The sequence below is a fragment of the Pteropus alecto genome, unplaced genomic scaffold, assembly GCF_000325575.1.
Source record: "Pteropus alecto unplaced genomic scaffold, ASM32557v1 scaffold75, whole genome shotgun sequence".
NCBI lineage: Eukaryota > Metazoa > Chordata > Mammalia > Chiroptera > Pteropodidae > Pteropus > Pteropus alecto.
The window spans coordinates 321,748-335,595 of record NW_006440638.1 but is presented as its reverse complement, the minus strand read 5'-3'; the positions used below and the strand labels follow the sequence as shown (position 1 = coordinate 335,595).

At 45.5% G+C, this 13,848-nt stretch overlaps 1 protein-coding gene across 6 annotated transcripts in view; it reads left to right on the top strand.

Annotated features, from left to right (window-relative positions):
* The window catches only part of IQSEC1 (IQ motif and Sec7 domain 1), a 92,999-nt gene that overhangs the window by 42,484 nt on the left and 36,667 nt on the right, over positions 1–13,848 (top strand). For 5 of the 6 annotated variants that reach the window (XM_025050677.1, XM_006917438.3, XM_015593771.2 and 2 more), the window contains one exon: positions 11,124–11,418. Coding sequence is in view for 2 of the 6 variants with exons in the window: in XM_006917438.3 (XP_006917500.1) it covers positions 11,124–11,418 (295 nt within the window). In the remaining 4 variants the exon portion in view is untranslated. Of the gene's footprint in view, positions 1–4,399; positions 4,524–11,123; positions 11,419–13,848 lie in introns of those variants that run through there. The other variant, XM_025050678.1, reaches the window with a different exon arrangement.

Sequence of the window (13,848 nt, the reverse complement as noted above, 5' to 3'; positions counted from 1 at the left end):
GCCCCCTCTTTCCTCCACAGGTGACCTCAGCCCAGTGGCTCAGCTCCACCAAGCCTGCAGAAGGGACAGTAACCTGGCTTCCTCCTAGCTCCCAGAGATTCTGCTGATCTTACAAGCCATGTAATTTAAACACCCAACACAGTACCTGTACCTGGCAGGTTTATGGGCGAAAGTTGCTGTGGCATAATCCCAATCCAAGTGTATGTGACTAAGAAGTCATGTAAGCCCAAGTGGGTAAGTGTAGACTCTGTAGCCAGACTGCCTGGGTTCGCATTTCACTCCCTAGTTGTATGACCTTGAGAACGTGCTTAACCCCTTCTTCTGGGTGGTTTAGAGGACTAAATGAGTTACATGTAAGGCTTAGAGCACTGCTAACTATATAGACATTAGCTGTTATTATTACCATCATCATCATTATTGATGTTGGAGGTGAATAGCTGGCCACCTAACAGTGGGTCTCTCTTTCTGCTGTGCCTGTTTGCCTGTGCTCAGAGCCTCCTCTGACTAACATTTTTCTTGAGAAATGTCATTTATGACTTCATAGGTCATAATTAGAGACATCCGTGGCTGAGAGGCCGAGGGCCCCCCACTCTGACTCACTCCTCAGCTAGAGTCAGGACGTGGTATCTGGGCTGTGGGGCCGGAATCCCTTTCTAGGACTTTCCCACTCTCCTTAGGGACTCATCACCAGCATTTACAGCCCATGGCTGGAGGTGGGTATCCTCAGAGAGAGAGAGGCTCTGCAGCAGGCAGGGGCAGGTGACTCTGGCTCCCACACTGGGCCTCAGCCCCTCCCTCTAATTGCTGGAATGTGTGAGTTGGGGCCTCAGTCAAAGAATAATCAGAGACAGCAATTAGAAAGCGCTTTTTATGAGCCAAGCAGTCTTTTAAGGACTTTACCTGTATTGACTCTGGTAAGCCTCTCAACAGTTGTGTGAAGTCTAATGGCCCCCATTTTACAGGAAAGGAAACAGGCACAGAAGTGTTCCTGCTTGTGGTCACACAGTTGATAAGCAGTGGAATCAAAATTCCAGCCCAGACATCTGGCTTGGAGGCTGTAGCAAAGAGCCCATAGAGCTCCCTCACTTGGCAGAAAGGAGGCAGGGCATGGTGGCAGTGGGGAGAACATTTCAAAACGTGTTCTGTTCTTATGTGTCTTCCATCGTCCTAGGGCAGTTGAAAACTCTGGATGCTGTTCTATGATGATCCAGCCATTTTTTTTTTTTCCCTACATAAAGATAATACAGACTGGCCTCCAGTGGAGGAAGGCGTGTTTAGAAAACTGGAGAGGAGAGGAGCAGCTTGGGGTAGCTGTCCAGTGACTCAGAGCTTAGAGTCCCTGGGCTGGCCGGGGAGAGGGGCTACTGGGGCCTAATGTGGACATATCCATGTGCAGCTCCAGTCCTGTCTCGGCTGGTTCCACCTCCGGGCCCTGTTGTGCACATGTGGATCTTATATAAGCCCGTCTCCGGTTTCTGTCTTTGCTGGAGGCCAGGGCTTTGAGGGACCCAGCCCTCACAGAGCAGGACTCTTGGAGGACTCTCTTTCTCCCTGCACCCCCTCCAAGTAATCCACATGGTGACGAAGAGTGTGGGAGTGGGGGCTGCAATAGACAGGTGGCTTGGTGGAGGAAGTAGGATTTGAGCTGAGTCCTGGGTATGACCCCGCAGAGGCCAGGAAATACAAGTAAAGGGTAGTTAGGAGACATGGGGTGGGGTACAGATTCAGACAGTCCATTGCAGCTTCTAATCAGTATAGGAGTCCTTTCGCCACACCTCTGACTGGTGTCGGACCTACTGTATACCTCCAGTGACAGAGAGCTCACCACCTACTAAACCCTAACCACGTGAGAGCATTCTTTCTCATTTGGGGCAACATTCGTCATAATTCTGTCTGCAGGAGAAATCTGCTCCATCCTCTCCTTGTCAACCCATCAGAGGCTTGATGACAGGTATCATATCTTCCCCTCTGCTGCTTTTTTTCCTGGCCAAGTAATTGCTGGTCTTAGTGGGAGGTGGTTTCCAGACCTCGAGTCTTTTTCTTGGTAAACTGTGATTTTGGGCTTGGCAATTAGAGTTCATCTCACATGCCTGCTAGGGTCAATTTTGTGGAGTGCTGTGTTGGAAGATGTGCGGGAAGGAGCCTGTGATCAATTAGCAATGTCTGCCATAAGCCAGTAGAAGGTAGGGCAAGCACGTGCCTTGGGTTTGCGATCCCCACTCTGGGGCTCTGGATGGTTGATCAGGTGCCACACCAATACATGGTCTTGTGCTGTGATCTTACACAGGGCTGTTTTCACTTCTTCTTATTCATTCATGTTAGTGAATGGCTTTTCAGCTGTATCATGGTATCAGTTCATATTAAATTTATGGCAGCCAAAAAAGAAATCCCCCAGTCTTTTTCATAAGAACAGCCATCAAAGCAGATCTTCCACTATCTTGACATTGATACTATATGGATATATATTTAACTGAATCCCTTGTTGACAGGCACTTAAATTATTTCCAAATGTTCATAGTTAGAAACAATACAGCAGAGAAATTCATTGTATTTACCTCTTTTCTTAATGTGAATCTCTAGAAGAGAGATTGCTGGACCAAGAGCATCTTCTCAGTGTGCAGGTAGAAGCCACCTAATCATCATAAAATGTTCCAGAAACTCTAAACTGTCAGGGACTTGGAACAGGTGCCCACCCTGTTCCTTGATTTGCATGTGGCCCAGCAGTCTGTGAGAGATCACAAGTCTAATTGTGGAAATGAGGACTGATTTCAGAATATTCAGTCCTGGCTGATGGACTCAGGTTGTGGGAGAAGCTTCCCCAAGGGAGCTGACCTAGGTAGCAAGATATTGAACTTCACATGGGAAATAACTGTGGCATAGAGGTGGTATGCAAGCCTGGTGTGGGGGTTGGGGTGGGGTGGCTGGTGGCTCAGGAAGGCAAAGGCAGGAGTGGGAGTGGCGGGGGGCGGCGGGGTGGCGGCGGGGTAGGAGTAGAGGTAGGAAGTGGTGGTGGGGCTGGGCTTGGGCTTGGCAGTTAGTTCTCTGACCCAAAAGTCCTACCTATGTACTCAGATCAAAAGCAAAAATCTTTGTCCCTAGTGCAATTCGCTTGAGGATCTTGCTGCGGGGAGGGAGATGACTGTTCTGCTCACATTTGATACTTTTTCCTTCCCAAAGAAGGAACTGGGGTTGGAGCTGAGTACTAGTCAGGACAGAGGCTTAGATCCTTAAGTTTCAGGGTGTTGCTGTAAATAAAACATCTTTATGGGTTTAGTCAGTCAAGCATCCTCATTATTTAATTTGATAATTATTTCTAGCTACTACTCTGAAAAAGTTCTACCTAATTCTGAGAGTGCTCGTTGCTGAGCATACTTGTCAACACTTGGGCATTTTCACTTAAAATAATTATCTTCCTGTTAGCCAGATTAAGAAAAAAATTCTTCTTCTAATGTCTAATATTGTGTAGCTAATGATTATGAACAATAAGAAGTGATGTTTCTTTGATTCAAGACCAGTTCTTAAGCTACATACCTACATTCATGCTGTGCTCACTTTTATACACTCTTTTATTGGAGGACAGTGTTGGTTGTGGCACCATGCTGGCTGCAGTTGTAGGGCCTGGCCATTTCTTTTCTTACTGGGGTAGTTAGAGGTTGGTTTTGATTTTTTTGGATGCGGAAGGGCTGCCCCATTGCATAACTCAAGGGGACACCGTTCATGTAGATTGACAGGACTTGGTGAGAGATTGAAAAGTGCATGGATGGGAATTGTCTGTAGGGGAGGGACTAAAGTGATGATGTCCAGGACTCTGGCTTAGGTCATTGAGTCACTGTGTGGTGATGGGGGAAAGATCACAAGTTAGGTTTGAGGCACATAGGATGTCCAGTGGAGATGATGTAAGTTCCATTATCCAGCACACAATAGGCATGGGAAAATGCTTTCATTCATTCAGCAATGAGCACATGTGTTGGCACTTGGGGAACATCAATAAGCAAAACAGACAAATTACCCCTGCCCTCATAGAACTTATGTACTGATGTGAGAGTTCAGACAACAAACCAAAAAAATATGATACATTATACAGTGTGTTACAAGGTGATGATCTTCATGGTGGGGGGAGCAGAGTAGGGGATTAGGAATGCTGGGGAGAGGGAGGTGTGGTTTTAAATTGGGCAGAGATCAGGGAAGTGTTCCAGGCAAAGAGAATAGCCAATGCAAAGGCTCTGAGGTGAGAACATACCTGACTCGAGAAGAGGGGAAGCCAGTGAGGCTGGAACAGAATGAGCATGAGGAAGAGGAACCAAGATGAAGTCAGATCTTGAAAGACATTGCAAAGACAGTGTCTTCTAAGTGTGATTGGGAGCAGGGGAGGCACTTGATTTGGTTTCTGTTTTATCAGGATCATACTCTGACTGCTGTGGGGAGAAGAAAGACAGGGAGACCAGTGAGGAGGCTGTTGTGATAATCCAGGGAGCGAGTACTGGTAGCCTGGACCACCTACTGAGCCTGGGTGTGTTTGGAAGGTATGGCTAATAATAGAGAAGCTGGATTTTTCATCCTGGTGAAGGGAAGGGCTGTGGGTGATTGTCAGACCCCTTCCGTTGTCCTTGAGAGAAGCCCTCTCTCTCAAGCATGTTCTGGAACCTGCTGGCCCAAGGCATTCAGCAACCAGATAATTCAGAGAGCAGAAATCCTGGGCTGGCACGAACCCAGAAAGTCCTTCCTCTCCCCAACCATCTCTGTTCCTATAAGATCCAAAGAGTGCCCCTCCGACTGGGCCAAAGAAAGTCTTTTTCCAGGGTGGCCATGCATGCTGACGTACTGCCTGTGAGCCCAGGCAGCCAGGCCCTTCTCTACTACAGGGTAAGGTACAGCCCTTAGTTCAGTGACCCTCAATAGCTTCTCTTAACCTTAGTCCCCTCTGCCCCATCCCACAGCCAACTGAGAATGATGACAACTTCTCAAATTCACAGGCAGACCCAGGCCCATACTCCCCTCCCTGCTGTTAGGAAGAATGCCCTGTTTTGCCTGTTCACATTTGTTTTGAGGCCAGATAAGCAAAGGCTAGGGAAAGGGTTGAATCCATCGCTGACATGAGAGGTGGATACTGCTTCTTTCTCCCAGAGTGTCAGGGCAAAGTGATGAGCGTCCAGGCCCGCCACTCCTTGGCAGAACCGCCAGCAGCACAGAAGCACCCTTGAGGCATGAGGAGCTTCTGCCTCCAAAAACCTGCGCAAAAACTGCTGTTTCCATGTGTTTCTGCAAACTTAGGGTAGTCAGACTATTTTAAATCCATCTGAGCATATGGATTGCATCTTTTCAAGGACAAGATTTTGTTTCCTGTCACCTCTTGCTCAGAAACAGATTTGGCCCCTGACTGAAGCATTTCCAGCATGTGGATATGTGTGTGGAAAGGCTTTTTTTGTGAGGTGCTCACAGGCTGCACAGAGAAGGTTAGACAGTGGGAGGAGTGTGGGGCTTTGGACCACATGACTGAGATGGGGTTTTCTGCTATCTGCTCATCTGTAAGTTGGGCTTCAGTCAGTCACCTTGGGGCCTGATATGGGGATCCCTTCACTCTTCCACACACTATTTATTGTGAGGCACTGTTCAAAGCTTTATGAAACTGTCAATGTAAAAAATGTCCAAACCTGTAGAAAATTTTTATGAATGTATTTAAGCCAAACTGATGACATCCCGGAAACCAAGATCTCAAAAGCTCCAGAGAATGACAGTTTTGCAGTTTCTTTAATACCTTTGGAATTGAGGGAACACAAAGATTATATGAAGGTGGGAGAAAGCAAGGTACAGGATTGTTAATAAGATTATGTGCTCCCTTGAGTGTAGTTATTTCTTTGAGGAGTCTCAAAAAGAGAATTACTCTGGCATTTCAAAGGTGTGTTAACCTAAACGCATAGGAACAACCAGGCAAGGCTTGCTTACGGGAAAGAAAAACCTTTCACTAAAAAAATTGTATATGCCTGGGGTATGACTACCCACCATGACCTGCCCAGTAGGAATTTATGATCAGATCACCCTGTGAGGTTACTTTCCATAATTTCCCCTTTTGATCATAAATCAATCTGAAGATTGCATTGATGACCAACCTTTTGGTCAGATAGTGTGGTCACATAGTGCTAGGAAGGACTTCCTAGGAAGTCTCAGTATCGACGTCATCTTGTTGACCATTGGGGTTGAGACAATACCACAATAATGGGATGTGAGTTGAGTCCAAATTTTCCCAAAAGGGAAGAGCAGGTAAATGGGAAGCAGTCAGGCCTTCTGGGCCTTCATTACCCAAAACACTATGTAGTTTTAATTACAAATCCTGTGAAATACCATGATCCAAGTGTTGCCATGTGTCTTACTTTTCTTTATTTTGCTTCTAGTGTAATATTTACAAGAGTATTAATGGTTAACTTACACATCTTCAGTAATCATAAACAGTTGGGCTATATAGAAAAAAACAAAGAACAAGTGTAACTATTATTACGACTATATTATTGGCAGATGGGTAAAGATAATCAAACAAAATGGTTTCCGAGTTCACATCAATCCATAGATATACAGGCCTTGTCGATGTCTTCGGATAGTTTTCTACCTCTGATATCAGCTGCTTCTCATCCTAGAGGAGTCTTTGATGTCTGTTGTGGGCAAAAGCAAGTTTTAGGGAAAAGGGTGGATGTTTATTTGCTGTTAGGCGCTTCATAAGTTCCCTTCCAATGAGGTTGGACAGTGTTTTTTTATTTGATGTCCTTTCCATTAAACATAATCTTCAGGTTGCAGTCAATGATTTTAAAGTCTTTGTCTCTTTTCAGTAATGTTAACTCATAAGTTCCTTCATCTAATTTAAGTCCAGCCTAAATGCACTAAGATGCATGAAAGAATGCAAAAAACAAAAAATGGGGTTTACCATGGATCAAGGAAGAGCTAAGCAGCCATCCTGGGTTTCCCATAGCCCCGACTATTTGTTTTTTCTATCACTTATTTTAGAAAGCTTTCCACACAATTTAACATAAATTCTTTTTAGGTATTCCTGGTGGACTTCTGAATACCACAGTTATTCCTAGTAGTTTTAGTTACATATATTGAGATTTTCACCCTTAAAACCTTAATTTCTAATGAAAACTAAGAAGTCAAATTTTTGAAGACATTTTATAACCTCTAGAAACATATTTCATAGATGTCAAAGTCAATTATTAACATGGACTTATTTTTGTAAAACTGGGTAAAATATAAATACTATGTTTAATATCAATAATTTGAAAGACATGTCTGTTCTACTTAAACCAACAAACTTAAACTAGCTTTTATTTACTAAGGATTAATCTTAGATCACATAAACTCGAAAAGCATTTGGGTTAGTTTCTATATTTCTGAGAATTTTAGAATACCCAGTCCTTACAAGTGGTTGCCTTCAAAATCAATTAATTATAATTTATTAAATTAATTTTAACAATACCATCTGGAAGTAGAAAGTTATCTCACATTTACAATATACATATATAGACACACATACAGACAGACAAGAGACTGTCTAGCTGTGAGAAAAACTCACTAGTTTATAAAAGGGCAGTTGGATCCAAATTTTGTTTTGGAAGTTGGGATAAAAAGACACTTCAAAGTTTTATCTGTCCTTGACAAGTCAAGTTTCAAATGACCTTCCCCCTTTTAAAATAAGGACAGCTTTTTTTTTAAGACCTCAAAGAATTGGGTTGTCACTTAAACTATATCATAGGTTGATCCATTTATCTAAATCCTCTTCTTGAAACTTCAAGTGACCAATTAAATGTTTCATTCTGCATAATTTTATAGCTGGCTTTTTCTAATTGTGTGTGCAAACAATTAATTTACAGGTATAAAAGGATCCTTATCTCTGCCATCTTCCTTCTGGAGTGTTAATGGGGAGGCTGACTGTCATAGGGTTTTGTCAGCCTTGGAAGCACAATATCCATTGTTAATTTTAGTTTTCCTTTGAGATCTGTAGAGTCTGAACAGACTTCTAGAAAAACAGAAAACAAAAAAACAGCCTTTACTCGCATATCTCCAGACTAGCCAAATGTGGTGAATATCTCTATAGGACTGTTTCACACCCTAGAGGAAATTTTTCCTCAGGCAACCCCAGAAAGATTCTTAGCCACTAAGAATACCTGTGATTCAGGTTGGGGAAGCAAGTGTCCTTTCTCTTTCAGAGTTGAAGAGAGTTTAGTCCTTCATTTAACCAGCAAAGATTTTGTTCAGACTCTCAGTAAGCAATCCAATTAAAAAAAAAATTCTTTTTAAGTAGCAACCCATTTTTAACCTCCTTTCCCTGGGTTACCTCAACCCTTTACCTACCTTGAGGATTTTCCAAGAATAGTTCAGATAAAGTCAGGATCTGCTACCTAAAGCAGGGAGGTCCAGGATTCCAAGAGAAAACTCACTCAGGTTTTCCTAATGTGAAGTAGAGAGCCAGTGGAGCACAATGGGCCTGTGCTGGCACCTAGCACCAGATCCAGGACCACAGGATGGTCCTGGGTGGGTTTCTTCAGACTCCTGCGGACTGTGCCAAGTAAATGTCAACATAAGAAACATCCCAACCTATAAGGAATTTGTGTACCTGATTATTTAAGCCAAACTGATGACATGCTGGGAAGCAGGTTCTCAAATGGTCTGAAGAATGATAGTTTTGTAGTTTATTTTATACATTGTAATTAAGGAGAGAATGTAAGGCAGATTACACGAAGGTGGGAGAAGCAAGGTACAGGATAGTTAACAAAATTATGTGCTCCCTTGAGGGTGATTATGCTTCTTAGGGGTCTGAAGAGCATTTCAAAGATGTGTTAACCTAGATGCACAAAAACAATGGAGAGGATTTGCTTCAGACAAAGTTGAACCTTTTATAGGCCTGGGGCATGACTACCCACTATGACCTGCCCAGTTAGGATTATGATCAGATCACCCTGTGAGGTTACTTTCTGCTTAGGTTTATTACAGAGCCTCTTTTTCGTCCATAAAACAATAGTAGAATTTTAAGTTCTACATGTTCCCATCCCTCTCCCTACCCAGCGCATCCACACTAGGCCCAAAGGAAGCTACAGTTGGGTGACTGATGTCAGGAGAGTCTTGAAGGGTGGTATTCTTCTGACCTTGAAGAAGGACATCTAGCCCCACCCACCCATATTACAGATAGGGAAGCAGACCTTGAAATAAGGTCCGACCCACCCTGCTTCACAGCCGTATCAAGGCAAAGCACCTGGTCTCTTAATTTCAAACCCAGAGCTCTTTATGAAGGAAAGACCTCTGTTACACTTTAGCTTCTGGGGAGCTGGATGGAATGTCCTTTGTCAAAGAGAACCACTGCATGTTCCCGGAGGCCAGAGCCAGTTGGTGGAAGGGAAGTCCTATTCTTAAACTACGAGTTGGATTTGTAGCCTACCCCCTGGCTTAGGGAAGAATTGGAATCAAAGGGCAGGCTGCTTCCTGTGGCCTGGGTCTGCTAGCCTTATCTTGGCCCTCTCTGCTCCAGGGTCTCCTTCCCCATGCCCCTACTTTGAGTCTGTCTCCCCTCAGAGTCAGTGAATAGTCTCACATTCTTGGCAATGAATCAGTCCCTGCCAGTCCTTGTAATAAGTGGAGGCAATGGAAGCAGAGCTGGGCAGGGGTAGATCAGTTGGCCCTTAGGCTCTTGAATGCAAGACATTCCCATTGGTCTGAAGATGGGACCGTTGAGGAAGGACTGCATCCTGTGTAGGGCCTCTGTTCCCTTCTGTCTGCTAGGCCACTTCCAGGGATTAGTTGGTTTTTAAAGGTTGAGTGCTATTCTACAGTGATAGGGAAATGGAAGGGTATGACTGGAGAAAATACAAAAAGCTGTATTAGAAACAACATATAAATTTCTCCCTTCTCACCTTGTCCTATGCTGAAAAGCAATCTCCAGCAGCAACCAATGTCTATCATCTAAGTTCACGAGTTTGGGATCATTCCCTCTCTGTCCCCTCCACCTCATTCCCCAGTCGCCCCACGCCTACTTGGTGCTTGGAACTGTGAGAGGGATATGTACTGGGGGTGAGGAGCAGTGTGATGGAGGGGAGCACCCTGTCTTGGGAGTCCCACTAACTTGGGCTTAAATCCCAACTTACCTACTCATTACCCATGTAACCTTGGGCAAGTCCCTGTACTGGAACAAGTACCACAGGCTGGGCAGCTTAAATAACAGACATTTATTCCTCACAATTCCAGAGGCTGGAAGTCTGAGGTCAAGGTGTCAGCAGGGCTGCTCACTTTGAGGCCTCTCTCCTTGGCATGTAGCTAGCCACTTTCTCACTATGTCCTCACAGGGTCATCTCTCTGTGTGTGTCTGTGTCCTGATCTTCTCAAGAATTTCAGTCATATTGGATTAGGGCACTAATGACCTTGTTTTAACTTAATTACCTCTTTTTAGACCCTATCTCCAAATACAGATGTATTCTGAAGTACTAGAGGTGAGGGCTGCAACATATGGATTTGGGGGAACACAGTTTAGTCCATAACAACACCAGTACAATGTGTGACCCCCGAGTAGTTATGCAGTAAAGTGTCACTTTTGTTAATTACTGTTTTTTAAAAAATTCAAAAATCAGTGGTTTACTTAATGCAATGGTAGGAGCGAGGGAGAGAAAGTGACAGGATCCATTCAGTCAGTGAGTAGGTACTGACCGAGCACCTGCTATGTGCAGGCCCTTCTGTTGGCACTAGGATTATCAGTGGTCCAATGGACTAAGCCTCTGTCTTCACAAACTGGCATTTTCGTATAGGAGATGGACAGTAAGCAAAATCAGTTGGTAAAGTATGTCAGATGTTGGAAGAGGTGAGTTTTACAGATGTTGGAAGAGGTGAGTTTTACAGGGGTGAGTTTTACAGATGTTGGAGGAGGTGAGCCTAAGGAAAGATTGGAGCAGAGTGCCTTGGTAGAGTCCCTCTGGCTGCGTGGGAGGATCAACTATAGGAGGGTAAGGGAGAAGTAGGGAGATACGGTGTTGCGGACTCTCCCTGGAATATGATGGGCTGCCACTTGGCCATACCCGCCTCCCATCTCCTGGTGTCCCTTCAAGCCCTAGTTCTGGTTTCTGGTTCACCGGAGGCGTCTCCTCTCTTTTCTGCAGTGTGGAGGGTGAGGCCCCCAGCAGCGAGACCTGCACTTCACTGGACAGCCCCTCGGCCTACCGCCAAGGATCCTTAGTGCCGAGCTCCTGCCTGAGCCCGGACCACTACGAGCACACATCAGGGGGTGCCTATGGGCTATACTCGGGGCCAGCGGGGCAGCAACAGCGTACACGGAGGCCCAAGCTGCAGCACTCGACCTCCATCTTGCGCAAGCAGGCCGAGGAGGAGGCCATCAAGCGCTCACGCTCCCTCTCTGAGAGCTATGAGCTCTCCTCTGACCTGCAGGACAAGCAGGTAGGTGGGGCTGGCCCTTTGGCTACTGAGGAATAGGCAGCAGGGCTGTTCTGCCTGCTGCGTGTCTTTCCAGGAATGATGTGACCCTTTACTAAGGCTGCCTGAGGTAGTAAGAGTTTCTCAGCTCTCAGATGCTGATGTCCTGCACTCTAACAGATAGAAATATGAGTTAGGCACATATTCCTCAAGAATGTGGTCTTTGCCTTAGACTGACCCCCCCATGATTTGCTCTTACCAATGTGTGGAGGGATTCAGAGTGGATGGACTGGACTATTAGACATTTCTTTAGTCAGGTTTTTGCCTCTGCACTGTTCATAGCCCTAATTGGCTGGGGTCTGGCGGGCTGTGCTAGGCATCCAGTTGTCAAGGCCTGACACCATAAGGACACAGATTGCGTGGCTGGGCACTCAAGTTCTTAGGTCCCAGGAGAGGCCTGATATCTTAGGAAGTCTGTGGAAGGAGCTCTGGGGAGAAGGAAGAGAGGTCAGTTTACAAAGGAAATAGCTCTTACTCTGAAAAGAACACCAAGCCCAACCACAGCCAGTGAGGAGATGTTGCTTATTATATACTCTCCAGTTTATATCTTAGCATTCTTGTGGAAAATCACCTCATTGAAGGCTGCACTTCCTCCCTCAGAGGTCTCAGCCCAGACCCACTGTGAGGCAGTACCTGTGTGCAAAGCCACGAGGATGTGCCCCCCAGCCTGGCTCCAGGAAGATCTAGAGGCAGCTTCTCAGGGTTGAGGGAAGAAAGGAAAGGCTTGTTCCAGTTGGGTTTGGGGAGCAGAGGCAGTAGGAGGTCACTGTGGGGAAGAGTTCTCATTTTTAGCCTCCTTGGAATGCAGGCACATAGTAAGCACTTTAATAAGAATTCAGGTGTGAAACTGAAAGTTTCAGGCTTCAGAAGTCCCAGGCTGCCAGGAAGCAGTTGTGTAAACATGAAGGGCTGGTTATCTGCCCAACTTTCCCTAGCTCCTGGGCACTGAGTTTGGTCAATCTCCTGTGGGTCCCAGGCAGCCATCTCTACACTGGCCTATCAGCAGGATCCTTTCTAGCAGCCCCTCAGACACCAGGCTACAGAAGTCACCTTACCCTCTCTGCTGCTCACATCTATCCCATGGCCTGGCCACCCTCTGTCTGCTTTTAGTCTTCATTTTTGTCTTTTATGAAACAGAGGTCTGGGCTTTGTGTGCCTCTGACTTCTCAAGGGAGCAATGTGGGTACTGCAAGGTGGATCTTCCCCCACTAATACCGCCTACCAGCATTTCCTCTCCTGTTCTTGATATTTCCCACTGACTTTTCACAGCCCTGCCTACCTCAGTCCTGATCTCTCTTCATCCTTCTACTTGTGAGTTGAGATTGAGAGGGGAGCTGGCAGGTGGCCAGAGCTTAATAGCAAATGGCCACTTGTCAGGCTGTAGGAGCAAATAGCCCCCTACCTCTGTGGTATTTGGCCCCATGGCCAGGCCCACTGCAGAAAGAACAGCCTCTTTTCTATTTATCAGTTTTACGAAGGCAGCCAGGAAGCAATCGTGCAAACATGAAGGGCTGGTTATCTGCCCAGCTTTCCCTAGCTCCTGGGCACTGAGCTTGGGCAATCAGAAGTGGATCAGAAACAGTTTGTAGTAGAGGACATCTGCAGTAGGACCATTAAAATAGAATTGAGAAAGGTTAAGATTTAATAGAAGCCTATGGAGATAATCAGGTGCTTCATACAGTCTTAATATGGTCACAGCTGCTCATTTTCACCCAATACATGAATGCCCACCATGTGCCAGACACAATGCTGGGTACTGGGGGAGTCAACGGTGGACAACGTTATGCTCCAGCTCTAAAGCTAACGCTGTGGTCCATAAGATAAACCATGGACAAGTTAGCATAAAGACATAGTTTAATTCCAAAAAGTGATACAAACTCTAGAGATTATGAAATAGTGGAAAGAAATTGACTGACCATGGGAGGTGACAGCATAGGATAAGGGTGGTGGAGAAGACCTCTCTAAGGTGGCATTGGAACTGGGTGTTTGAGAAAGGAGCTTTATAGGAAGAGGTGAGGGCAAAGTCCCTGAGCAGAACAAACTTAGGAGAAAGGATGGCAGGGAAGAGGTGGTAAGGAGGTGAGAGTGAGGAAATGATATTGAAGGCTGCTGAGCATTCAACTGGCAAAAGTGGGAACAGGACAGATTACATGAGAATTTTCATATGAATGTAGGGTGCCTGATTCCAAGAGGAGTTCAAGTCTGGGTAATACAGAGTCTTGTTTAAGTGAAAGGAGCCCAATGGGAAGTTATGGATTTTCCATCTGGCCCCTGAGTCTTTGCACCTTCCAGTGGTTTCCTGTCAGTGAGAGCAGGAGGCCTAAGTTGTTGAGAGAGGTAGCGTTTCTGTTTTGTGAAAGAGAGTTACTCTCAGCTCTTCATCTACTGTTGAGA